The sequence below is a fragment of the Megalobrama amblycephala genome, linkage group LG18, assembly GCF_018812025.1.
Source record: "Megalobrama amblycephala isolate DHTTF-2021 linkage group LG18, ASM1881202v1, whole genome shotgun sequence".
NCBI lineage: Eukaryota > Metazoa > Chordata > Actinopteri > Cypriniformes > Xenocyprididae > Megalobrama > Megalobrama amblycephala.
In genome coordinates, this window is record NC_063061.1 from 6,982,874 (window position 1) to 6,995,991 (window position 13,118).

General features: G+C 37.1%; 2 protein-coding genes across 3 annotated transcripts in view; both read left to right on the forward strand.

The window, feature by feature from the left end:
* LOC125252159 (DNA repair protein RAD50-like) overlaps positions 1–13,118 on the forward strand; it is a 105,007-nt gene that overhangs the window by 75,517 nt on the left and 16,372 nt on the right. The gene's annotated exons all lie outside the window — the stretch shown is intronic.
* Positions 1–13,118, forward strand: part of LOC125252158 (DNA repair protein RAD50-like) — a 57,842-nt gene that overhangs the window by 26,150 nt on the left and 18,574 nt on the right. For both annotated transcript variants that reach the window (XM_048165251.1, XM_048165252.1), the window contains exons 5-14: positions 864–1,049; positions 1,963–2,167; positions 2,430–2,558; positions 3,223–3,388; positions 4,972–5,165; positions 5,257–5,463; positions 7,276–7,458; positions 9,691–9,848; positions 11,383–11,558; positions 12,027–12,264. In XM_048165251.1, coding sequence (XP_048021208.1) covers positions 864–1,049; positions 1,963–2,167; positions 2,430–2,558; positions 3,223–3,388; positions 4,972–5,165; positions 5,257–5,463; positions 7,276–7,458; positions 9,691–9,848; positions 11,383–11,558; positions 12,027–12,264 — 1,842 coding nt within the window. The remainder of the gene's footprint in view (positions 1–863; positions 1,050–1,962; positions 2,168–2,429; positions 2,559–3,222; positions 3,389–4,971; positions 5,166–5,256; positions 5,464–7,275; positions 7,459–9,690; positions 9,849–11,382; positions 11,559–12,026; positions 12,265–13,118) is intronic.

Here is a 13,118-nt window from a genome sequence, read left to right on the forward strand (position 1 = left end):
GATTAAAAAAAGCACTGGGTGGGTTTTTATCATTATAGGGTGGTTGTGTAGACATTGCCAACACACATTTAAGTTCAAACACCTTGTAGAAGTGAATTTTGCATCCAATGTCCCCTTTAAGCAGTTGGCGCAGTGCTACATTTCTGTGTTTACGTCTGAACGCCGACGTAAACAGCATAGCAGAGGAGAGACGAATTTGTTGAGTAAAGTTGCTATTTTTGTTTTGTTTTTGTGCACATAAAGTATTCTCTTCGCTTCATAACGTTAAGGTTGAACCACTGTAGTCATGTTGATTATTTTAACAATGTTTTTACTACTTTTCTGGACATTGAATGTGGTCATTTCGTTGCTTTCAGTGGAGGATAAAAAGCCTCTCGGATTTCATCAAAATCTCTTAATTTGTGTTCTGAAGATGAACGAAGGTCTTAAAGCTGTGGAACGACATGAGGGTGAGTAATTAATGACAGAAATTTCATTTTTGGGTGAACTAACCCTTTAATATTTAATAACCCTTTAAATTTTTAATATAAATGAATTATGTTTTTGTCATTTTGCTATTCATAACATTTATTCATAATATTCATAACATTTTCTGCATAATTGTATAACTGTTTTTCATTTGTAGACCTTTTGAATTTCTTCCTTTTGAATCTTTCATTTTATTGATTTATTTGAGAAGTTTGTAGAATGTTGTTTTAAATGTTTTATGTTGGATTTATGAGGTTTTCAAAAAAAAAAAAAAAAAAATGAAACTGCCCATTTTTACTCCCACTTGGCCCTTGAAAATTGTACATTATGGTCCCTGTTTGAAGGACTTGTTTGCTTGTTTGATATTAATATGTCTTGACCTCTCTTGATGTCAGGAATGGAGAATGGAAAAGGCTGAATTCTAAATGTTCTGAAATAGACCGCGAGATGGTCTCATTGCTGGGAGTCTCCAAAGCTGTTATCAGCCATGTCATCTTCTGCCATCAAGAGGAGTCCAACTGGCCTCTCAGTGAAGGGAAAGCTCTCAAGCAGAAGTTTGATGATATTTTCTCAGCCACAAGGTATTTGTATCTGGACAGCAGATTCCTCACAGAAGCTTTCAGTCATTAAAAGGGTCATATCATACTTTTTATTATTGATCTTTTTTTCCTGAGGTCCACATATGAAACTTTTGATTTCATTTTACATCCTCTCTTTGACCCTTAGAATTAAACGATCCTTTTTACGTTTAATGGGAAACAGCACTGAATGCTTTCTCATTTTGCCTAGTCATTTTTAAATACTATCTAGAATATCTAAAATTGAAAATTTGATTCTTGCTGCATAAATATATCATCCCCTTGACAGTATTCAAAATAAGTTTTTAATCATTAATGTTAATATGTATACAGTATATTAAATAATATAGGCCTTATCACTTTCTAAAGTCTTTTTAAATTCATAATTTGTTTTATTAAAACTTTGATATTTGTATATAGTTATTTATTTTTTATCTTTTTACCCTATACATTTTGTTTATTATCTACACAATATATGTTTTTTTAATAAATACTATAAATGCTCAACATGCCAGCAAAGCTTTGACTCTATGGCTCTAATTCAGTAGGCCTACACCAGCAGATGTCGATAAATGATTGTCTATCTTTATTAAATTATTAATTTTCGGGCTAAGCTGGTTTGTTAAAACAACAACAATTGTTTACAACTTAAACAAGGAACATACATGAAACAATTCATTCACTGATATGATTCATTCAAAAACACTGTTTTATTCACAGAAACACCACTTTATAATTTATCTATACAAATATACTGATAACCAGCCTAACTGAAGTTAAATATATGTAAAACCCTACTAAATTATATTTGTAGTTATTCAGTTACTATTTTTTCCACATTGGCTTGTCCTGTGGTGTCTTTTGCTTCATATTAAGCTAGCATCAGCTGAAAATAACCACAATCTTTTGCTTGAAGGTACATTAAGGTTTTGGAGACTCTGCGGAAGTTGAGGCAGAAGCAGGACGATACTGTTAAAAACTGCCAGGTGGAGCTCAAGTACCTAAAACAGGACAAAGATAAGGCCCAAGAGATTAGAGAGCAGCTGACCACTAAAGAGGCTCAGCTGTCTTCCTCCAAAGAGAATGTCCAACGCATCGAGAATCAGATTGACCCACTGGAGGTGAGACACAAGAATTTGTAGGCTAATTTGTGGGCTTTAAAAAAAAAAAAAAAAAACTTTAGAAACTTTAGATTTAAATTATAGATAAGTCTGACATCAGTGCAAAAACAGAAGCTTCACATTATGAATCAATTGAGTTAAAAACAAAAGATTGATGAGCCACGCTCAAAGCTGTTGTCAAATAGTCAGTTCAGTTGTAGCCTATACACTTATGCAGTCATGTTATGTATATTCACCAAACACACTTTCCCCATATTTTCAGAACCGACTCTATGACTTAGACAGCAGCCTCAGCAAAATAATGAAGTTGGATAATGACATCAAAGCTCTGGAAAGCAGGAAGAAACAGATGGAGGATGATAACCGGGAACTAGAGGAAAAGATGGAGCAGGTAACCAAAGTTTATTAAAAAAACAAAAACACAAAAAAAACAGTCATCACTTATAAAACTTTCGCTGCTCTCAGAATTAGTCATAAAAGCCAGATAATGATCATATGAAGGCAGAGGAAGTGTTTTGCATAGAAAACATGTACAGGATGTTCAGTTATGGATTGTTTTGGTGTATGTACTGCTGCTGTTTTTCATCTGATGTTGAAACTAGGGGGTTGCTTCTAAAAACTAGCGGTGCATCTCACCATCTCACCCATTCAATTTTCTTAATTCACCTAAGGCTTCTTCTAGACTACTGGGGATCAAAATAAACGTTTTATGTGTTAGTTCTCAACAGTATTTTCATTGAAGTAACATTACTGTTGATGCTTTGGTCAACTTGAGTCATGTCTTTGTTTCATCCTTCCCTTTTTCTCTCCCCAAAGATTATTTCTTAAATTGTAATGAAATAGAGACAAAACCATCAATACTAAAGAATTTCCTCTGGTCTGGAGAAATATAAGGTTGTCTGCATAACAATGAACAGTAATACCATGTTTCCTAAAAAATTGCCTAAAGGGAGCATGTACGGATAGAAAAACGAAGGGCCTAAGACAAAGCCTTGTGTCACACCGTTCGTTCATTCCTTGGGGAGCCTTGACTCTGTGTTGTGCTGTGTTTTTAGGTGTTTCAGGGCTCAGATGATCAGCTGCAGGACATGTATCAGAACCACCAGCGGACTGTCAAAGAGAAGGAAAGAAGACTTACAGAGTGTCAGCGTGAGCTTGAACGGGCCGGCCGAGAGTGCCAGAGGATGAACCGCGACAGATCTGTCCTGCTAGTTGAGCAAGGTAGTCCTTTGCTCATTTGCTCTTCATTTATTTTCTGTGGTGTGGACATGTGTTCTCTATATATGCTTGAATGGTTGTTTAGTGGATTGTAGTATTTAAAAGAGTAAATAATGATAATGTCCTTTTGTAGTTTACGTCACAGTCTGATTTACTACTCACTTGATATTGTATGTCACACAAAGGTGATGTTGGGGAGATTCACTAGGGTTGCAACCAGCAACTATTTATCTGTTCATTACTTCTTTGATTAATGGGAAAAAATCTTTTAACCCAATTAAATAACGCAAGCACTTAATGTGGCAACCTGCAGGCCATATGAAATCATGCTCACATCCTGACCTTTTTAGAAGTGCTCATATAAAGTGCTTTTGTCTCGTGCTTTGGACAACTTGTGTTGAACACATTTATTTTTGCTTTTATCTCACTTTGTGGCCTTCATCATTTATCAGATGTAGGGCTGTGCAATAAATCGTATTTGATTTTCGATTTTGAATTTGGTTTCCAATGATTTTTGTGCCGCTGCTACATTCATAGGTGCGCTTTCATTCATTGTTTGATATTAAACAGTGGAAATAAAAGCTCATTAAGCCACGAAAGAGACACTGGAGACGGAGTGGAACACGCATAAAGCAAAGTATACTGTGGGCTTCGGATTCGCTCCTAAACGGTAAAATACCTACACACAAAAATGTCAAAATGCCATTTTAGTAAGTATCCTTGTAAACACAGTCAGTTTTGTCTTAAGTGAATGTAAACAGTTGATAAACAAAACACATGTGTAACAGTATATTGGATCTATGCATTTGGACCTATAAGGAAGACCCTATAAGGGTTAATCAAACAACAAAAGACAAAGATAAAAATCACTCACTGCTCTTGAAATAATAGCTTTTGTAGCTTAAAAAAGGATTAATCTTTATTTAATACAGTGAAGACTATACAGTGTTATTTTACATTTGATTAGTTTCTGTTGTAGGCTATTACTTACCTGAATACCATCTTCCTGAAAAACATAAAGAAGTGTTTATTTAATTTGTATTTTTGTTCTGTTGTATTTATTTGTCCATTAATTAATTTGTTTTTTTTTTTGTTCTTATTGTATTGCTGACTGTTTACTTGTCTTCTGTAACTGTTTTGAGGACCTTTTACTTGGCTTTACTTTACATTAGTTAACCTAGTATTGGTTTTTGTAGCCTATTGACAATTGTGAAAGTTTGCTGATATCTAAAATGACTCATATCATGAAATAAGACTTTGATCATATCGCCCCACAATAATTGTGTTAAATAATCGTGATTATGATTTTTGCCGTAATCAATGCTTTTTTTTCATAGAAATTATTACTATTGCAAAGTTTCTTCAGTAATGAAATCCACATTAATTAAAGAATAAACTTTAATGTTGGCAAATTTTTGTTTCATAGATTAGTTATTGCAGTCCTAAAGTATACTATACTTATAGACATGCACCAAAAACTGATACTTTCAAATCAAGTGATTTTGTTCAAAATGCATTTTTAGCAGGAAAAAAAAGTTTATTCTTTCTCAGAGCTGTTCATCATCATTGTTTCTGTTCATTTGAAGGCCGTCTGCAGTTGGAGGCAGATAGGCACACAGAGAACATTAAAAAGAGGGACAACCAGGTGAAAAGTTTAGCGTCTTCCCTGGAGTTGGAGGGCTATGATCGGACACCGCTTAACGAACGACAGCTCCATAGCTTCCACAGACAAGCCGAAGAGAGACTGAAGCAGGACTCTAAAGACCTCAACCAAACTATGGTAGATAAAAAAAAACTTCATAAATTCTTAAAATTTAAATTTTAGTACTGTAACGTGTTGCCATTTTTTAATAATAATTTCTTGTTTTCAGCATGATATGCAGGAGAAAGAGGCACAGAAGCAGCAAAGCATCGATGATCTCCGTGATAAGAAGACCGGTCTAGAGAGAACCATTGAGCTGAAGAGAGACATACAGGCCAAAAAACAACAGGAACTGAAGAGCATCAAGTCTGATCTCCAAAGACTGGAGGGCTCCTCTAGCAGACTGCAGGAGCTGGACACTGAGCTTCAGAAAATGGTTAGACTGCGCTACACCACAGACGACTTGCTTTGAGCATTAGATATATTTCATCTGTCAATGTTCTGTTGGTTTCCTAAACTGAATCCTTAACTAAAATTACCATGGGCCAGATTTACTAACAGCTCAATCCCTCTTTTGGCATTAAAAATCTACTGTAAGGATTTATTGAAGACATGCAGTGAAAAAATAATAATGAAAAGGCGTGGACGCTGTAATTTTTGCTACTGACCTTATTGCATATGTGTTTGTAGGAGTTTCCCTCTCAGATTTAAAATTTATGGTTGGAGTGTAATTTACCATTTTTTGCGGTTGTCAGTTTAATTGGTATTTGCACTATTATTTAAAGTGCCCCTATTATGCTATTTTAAAGGTGCCTAATTTTAAGAGGTCTCCTACAACAGTTTTACATCCATCAAAGGTCAAAAAACACTTTCATTTTCTCATTATATACATTGCACATCACTACATTTTTCAGTGATTCTCAAACGACTCGTCAGATGCTTCAGTCTCTCTAAATGCCTCCTTTCCACAAGCCTGCTCAGCTCCGATTGGCCAGATGGCCCGGTCTGTTGTGATTGGTCTACCACTTATAGTGCTTTTGGAAGCAAAACGGCCGTTACCATAACAGAACTTCATCTCCGGACGCTTCCTAAAGCTCAGCAATTGTACACACTGTAAATACAGTAATGATGGCATCGATTTGACCATATCAATCTGATCGAGAGTCTGATGATGAAACATTGGAAGAACTAGTTATTCATCTTGAGCCTCCATCGCAAGAACGACTTGAGCAGGACACTTCTCAGTGATGCCCTACTCAGTTTGACATACGATAAGAGATGTTGCAACTGTAATTCCTCACCATCAGCATTAACAAGTGTATGTCCATCAAACCGATGTTCATATTTCTAATTTATTGTGGTGTACATGTGGGAACTGTATTATTAACAGTATCAATAACAGTGCATACATTAGCCGAGCACTAACATGAATGACTGATGTAACGTTGATGTTTGTAAAACAAATCTTGCTCCATCCTTTATCATTACTCAAAATAGTAAGAATGGTTGTGGTTCTGAGAGGCAAGTTGGTCCAAATAAAGTGGGTACTGTCCCATCTTTAATGGCATTTTGTAAATCCCATTTAGACCTCACAGAGATTTGAGAAGCCAGGTTATACTTCTGTTGTATCTCTGTGGTCATTTTAATCACTGACTCTTCACATCCTCATCCTTTGGAAGTGTTTACAAGAGAATTTGGTTTTGCAGAGCAGAAAACCGTGTCTTCTCGACATGTACACAACACAAACCAGCAACGGCGTTTGAGAGTGGGTCAAAGTAGACATTCACGGGCAGCCAATGAAGGCCATAGGCGAGCATTTGGCAAATGTGTTACCCAGTGACATATAGTCATCACGGAAGTGGGATTCGAATTCCTGATGACTTGCTAGGCTGTTCAGAGTCTTTCTTTTGAGAGACTATAACTTTATTTATCCTGCAGGGTGCACTTTCGGCTTCACAACTTTGCAGATCGGTTATATTCACAGACAGCTACATTACACATTGCATGAAAGGTAATGTTTGAAAAAGCATAATAGGGGCTTTAATGCCCAAAAATGCATGTCTTGTCCATTTTGCCCTTGACATGGCTCCCACTCCCATCTGCACTTTTATGGGATTACTATATCACACTAAATTGCCCTGTTGTTTACTAAATAAATTGTAGAAGGAAAACAATTCTAAATCCAACTAACAAAACTAACCCTGCATTATTTTTGTATATGTTTATCTTAATATGTTTGTGTTCATAGGAGCGGGAGCTTGATAATGCCGTTCAGGCCTGTACTGTGGACAGTCTGAAGGCAGAAGTAATTGAACTACAGAGGGAGAAAACTGAACTGGATCAGGCCCAGCGCAAACTGGACAAGGAGATGGAACTGCTCAACACACACACCAGGGCACATGCAGAGATGGACATGCTCAAGAAGACCAAGGTGAGCTCACACATCATTCTCGCCCGCAGCCATATCACCCTGTAACCCAAGAGTGGTAACCCACTGAAGCTAATCAGGGTTGAGCTGGTCATTATCTGGATGGGAGACCTCCTGGGAAAACTAGGTTGTTGCTGGAACTGGAAGAGGTGTCAGAGAGGCCAGCAGGGGGTGCTCACCCTTACCCCTTTTTCACCAAGGCAGTTTGAGTGCTGGTTCAGAGCCAGAGCTTTGTTTCGAATCAGTTCTTTATCTTTCGACACCCAAAGCACCAGCTCTGTACCAGGAAAAGTGGTTCGTAAGCAGCACCAAAACATTGCTGGTCTAGAAGTAAAACACTTGCGTCAGGAGCTGGGGGCAGGGTCACCGTGACCAACAAGATGAACAGAAAGTTGTGACCCCAATTGTTAAAATAGCAGCTAATCGAGCTAATAGCAGCTCGATTGTAATCTCCGTCAAATTACGGCAAGCTGCACGAACACGTTGAATTCGCCTTGTTTGGATGCTGATGTAGGTTTGCAAAGCCATGAGCACCAATAGTAACGCAACGTTTGCCATTGTTGCTGGTGTATTTGTCGCTGCGACGCTAGTGTTGTTGGGAAAGATGAGATGTATGCAGTGATGTAAGACCTGGCTCTGTGGTGGCCCGTGGAAAGGCAAACCGGTTCTTAAAATGCTCGCTAGTGGAACCAACTCCGAACCGGCAATAGCACTAACTCTGAACTAGCACCCAGTTCATGCTGGTGGAAAAGTGGTACCTGTGGTCTGTGTGAGTCCTAATGTCCCAGTATAGTGGGGACACGATACTGAAAAAGCACCATCCTTCGGATGGGACATTAAACCAAGGTGCTGACTCATTAAAAATCTTCTCGTAAAGAAAAAGAAATCTCCTGGCCACATTTCCCACATTGGCCATTATCAATCATGGCCTCCTAATGATCCCCATTCTTTTGAATTAGCTCCATCATTCTCTCTTAGATGATGCACACTGATGGTGGGTAAGGAGACCCTCTGATATGATTGTAAAGCACTTTGGGTGTATAGTAGTACATAAAAAAAGCTCTGGATAAATGCTTCATTCATTAATTTATCATCACTTATATGTCCATGTGCGCCCTATCCATTGTGATAACAGTTTTATGCCTAATTCTGAAACGAATGCAGCAAACATAAACAAAACAAATGCCTTCGGACAATAGAGAGCAATGCAGGGATGACATCAGATCCAAGAAAACTTCGCTGCTGGTTCCATATGGGGTTTTATAATGGGGTTTTTCAACTTATGAGTAAAATAAAGCCTGTGGTAAACATAACTTGACAATATTTTGACAATTTTTCTACAGTGTAAACTGCACAAGAAACATCCAGGATTCAGTTAATAATCTCAAGTACCATATTATATCCTACAAAATTTGTTAAAAGTAATAGATGTGTATTAGTATGCCAGCACAATGCTTGCAGTATATAACTGTAACACCTAGATGTCAGCACAGTCTTTTTTTGTGATTTCCTGACCACCTAATATTCTCCAGTCTTTCATTAACACTTTCATTTTTACATCACAAAAAAATGTACTATTTATAACAATATGTGCTTTGTGTTAAGTTTAAACAAAAAAACTAAAGCTTTTTAAAATGAAAACTAATTCAAGTTTTATTTTAAAATGTTTGCTTGAGGCATCAAAGTAATTTATACCACTCCATGCTGCCTAAAGAAAGAAATGATTGGAAATCTGAATTTGAAAATCAAACACATAATCCATTACAAACAAATTTAATAGATTTCTTTAAAATAATTATTTCCTGCGATCTATAAAATAGCTTCTTCAGAAATGTTCATACTACTTTTAAAAAGCAAGAGTGTTTACAATTTTCAGTTTGTTTATACATTTTGAAACTTTCTAAAAATAAATCAATAAAAAATATATTTTAGCATAAAAGCAAAGAGAATATACTACTATTTATATTTTAGCAGTTTGCGATTTCTTTTAAATACAGTATATGAAATACACAAATTATTCCCATTATCACATTTATCGAAATGATAAGATATTAACTCTTTCTAGGCATTATATGACAGTATATAGAATATGAAGCACAGTAATGTCTGGATAGAGCAATCTATATTCTCAAACATAGTATTTTTATGATCAGTGCTTATGCCAGACGGGGGTTTGCAAAGTGACAATTTTATCTAACAAGAAAAGAAAAAGTGCATCTCTGCTTCGGATTCTAGATGGATAAAGAGGAGCAAGTGAGGAAGATCAAGTCCAGACATAATGAAAAGCTGGTGTCTCTGCTGGGACACTTCCCAAGCAAGAGAGAGCTGGAAGACTGGATCCACTCCAAATCCAGAGAGATCAACTCCACCAGAGAACGGCTCAGCAAAATGAAGTATGTGACACTGTTTAGTGATTTGTTTTTCCACAAACATTTGTATAATAGTTGGTTTTTAATTTAATAAGTTAGAGAATGCCATAAATTATGATATTCAGTGTGAGGGTATAAAATGTTTCATGCATCAGAATCTGAATGTCTACGTGATAAGCGACACACACATGCATTTGTACAACCACCCACATACATAAATCTTATACATATTTGGTTTCGATTCCGGGTTTCTGAAGAACAGGTCATCTTCAGGTCAGTGGGACATGCGTTGTAGTATTCAGATGGTGACGTTGTCTAGACACATATAGCTAAAAATTCATATTAAAGACACTTTTAGTAGTGTACATAAACTATGTGTAAAATAACTGAAGTTCACACGCATCAACAGAATACATGTTTACATGTAAGATAATATCAGAGAATGTATTTGCACAATGAAATGTAATTATTCTCCAACTTACTGTAACTTTTAACAGTGGTGAATTAATTCCCAATAATGGTAATACATGGATCATTGACGAATAAAGTTTTTAAAAGTGTAAAAAAAAAAACATAATGGAGATCTAATTAATTTTGAAGTTTTATTAAGTGTTAACGAGATTGTGATTTATAATCAATTAACACTGCTTTTGTCATTTTTTTACAAGATGGACAAAATTTGTCACCAAAAAAGTAATTCAGTTTAACCAAAATTTCGGTTTTACCGAATGACACTTTTGGTTATACCGAATGATGATATTTTCAAACAATGCTAACAGGCTGATATCTAGTTAGCTAGCAAAAGGACAATCAAACATATTATATTTAGTACAAGTTTTTTAAATATTACAACATTTTCCATGTTTTATAGCGGCTGTACCAAATGACCTAATGTTTCGGGACATGTGTATGAGCAAGTGAAAACATGAATGTTTCAAATAGTTAAAAGAGATTTAGTTACTTTGCTTCATGACCATGTGGTCCTTTGCAGGTGTCTGAATGATGTCACATCCTGTCATGGATATTGATATGATATGTTATGATATTGACCACATGACTTGATCCAAAATGGTCCCTTTATATTGGTTACTCCGAATGACATCAGTGAAATTCATTTTTCCGGACATTCTTTCTCATAACAAAGCAACGACTTCTACACATAATTTTAATACCATTTTGCTCTATGTTGATATGTGATGCTATAAAATTATAACAGAAAAAAATATATACATTTATTACATTTTAAGGTATTTTAATCACAAATGAAATGGCTGTATTGGTGTTTGGATGGTTATAATTAAATACAATTAAAACCTTTTGGATTCGATAAAAGAGATCTAGTTGTACTACCTTACATACTTTGGAATGTCATATCTGTTTATTATTATTATTATTAAGGGCTTTGGACAAAAAAAAAAAAAAAGACCCGTCACGTCACGTTAGGATTTGAACCTGCAGCCTTGGGATTGTAATTTGCTCCGGTTCAGACTTGATAAGTAAACTAACTAGCATTGCTAGGCGGGACTCTTGAGGAAATGTTCATTTTTGTTTTTCATAGTAAGGATCTTGCATCTGGAGAACAGAATAAAACTCACTTCACGGCAGAAATCAATCGTAAGGAAGAGCTGCTGGCCAGTTATAAAGAGAGACTTTTTAACGTGTGCGGCAGTCAGGACTTCCAGTCGGACCTGAGCAAACTGGATGATGAGCTGGAGAAGTGTTCTAAACAGAGAGGTACGGAAGTGTGTTTGGCATGGTCATACTGATGCTCTTACAAAACCTTTTAGATCCCCACAAAATATACATTCTGTGCTAATACTGGAGGAAATCTTAAGAAAAATGCAGAATTGATATACATTTGGTAGAAAATGCAAATATAATGAGGACAAACCATACATGAACGCATTAGGGCCGAAGGATGTGTTTTGTGTATGATGGCCTTTGAATTCTGATGAAGTCTGTGAAGCTTTTCCGATGCAGATTCTGTGTGGGGGTCTGTTTGATGGTAAATTACTGTTTATTGGCAAACAGGATATAGAGTGCTTTATGACAAGTATAGCAATGACTGTTGATATGAAGTAGCAAGCTGGAAACTGTTGTGGTAGGTGATTGTTACCCACAGAGTATTTGTGCTAAATCAGAACATCCCTAGTTTTCTCAGTGTCTTTTTCTCTTCTCTGGCCTGGATCTTTCTTTGAGCAGCCATGCTGGCGGGTCCCACAGCCGTGTACAGTCAGTTCATCAGTCAGCTGACGGAGGAGGGTAAGCCCTGCTGTCCCGTATGTCAGCGTGTGTTCCCGTCAGAGGCAGAGCTCCAGGATGTCATCAATGACATGCAGTCCAAGCTGCGGCTCGTCCCAGACAAACTGAAGAACACTGAGCAGGACTTGAAGAGAAAAGAGCGCAGACGTGATGAAATGATGGCTCTGAAACCCATCAGGCAATAACAGTTTACTGTCTATCTGTCTGTCCATTCATCACTCTATTTATCTATCTGTCTATTACTCAGTCTGTTTATCACTTTAACCATCCATCCTTTACTTGATGTTTATCCATCCATCCATCTTTTACTTCACCTATCATCCATCCATCCATCCATCCATCCATCCAATTATTTACCCCTTCTCCCATTCTTCCATCCATCCATCTGTTCATCTGTTTATCCCTTCATTCCCCATCCTTCCATCATCCATAGGTCCACCTGTTTACCTTCATTCACCCATTCTTCCATCCATTTACCTGTTTACCCCTTTATTCCCTATCCTTCCTTCCATCATCCATCCATTTAATCCTTCATTCCCCAATCCATCCATCCATGTATGTTTACCCCTGCAACCCTTCCTTCCTTCCATCCGTTCACCTGTTTACTCATCCATCCATCCATCCATCCATCTGTTCACCCCTTCATTCCTCCATCCTTCATTCATCCATTTAACTGTTTACCCCTTTATTTCCCCCATCCTTCCATACATCCATCCATCTACCTTTTTACCCATCCTTCCATCCATCTGTTCACCTGTTTACCCCTGCATTCCCTCATCCATCCTTCCGTTCACCTGTTCATCCCTTCATTCTCCCATCCTTCCATCCATCCACCTGTTTACCTCTTCATTCCTCCATCCTTTCATCCATTCACCTGTTCACCCCTTCATTTCCACATCCATTTACCCGTTTACCCCTTCATTCCCCCATCCTTCCATCCATCCACCTGTTTACCTCTTCATACCCCATCCTTTCATCCGTTCACCTGTTCACCCCTTCATTCTCCCATCCTTTCATCCGTCCATCCACCCA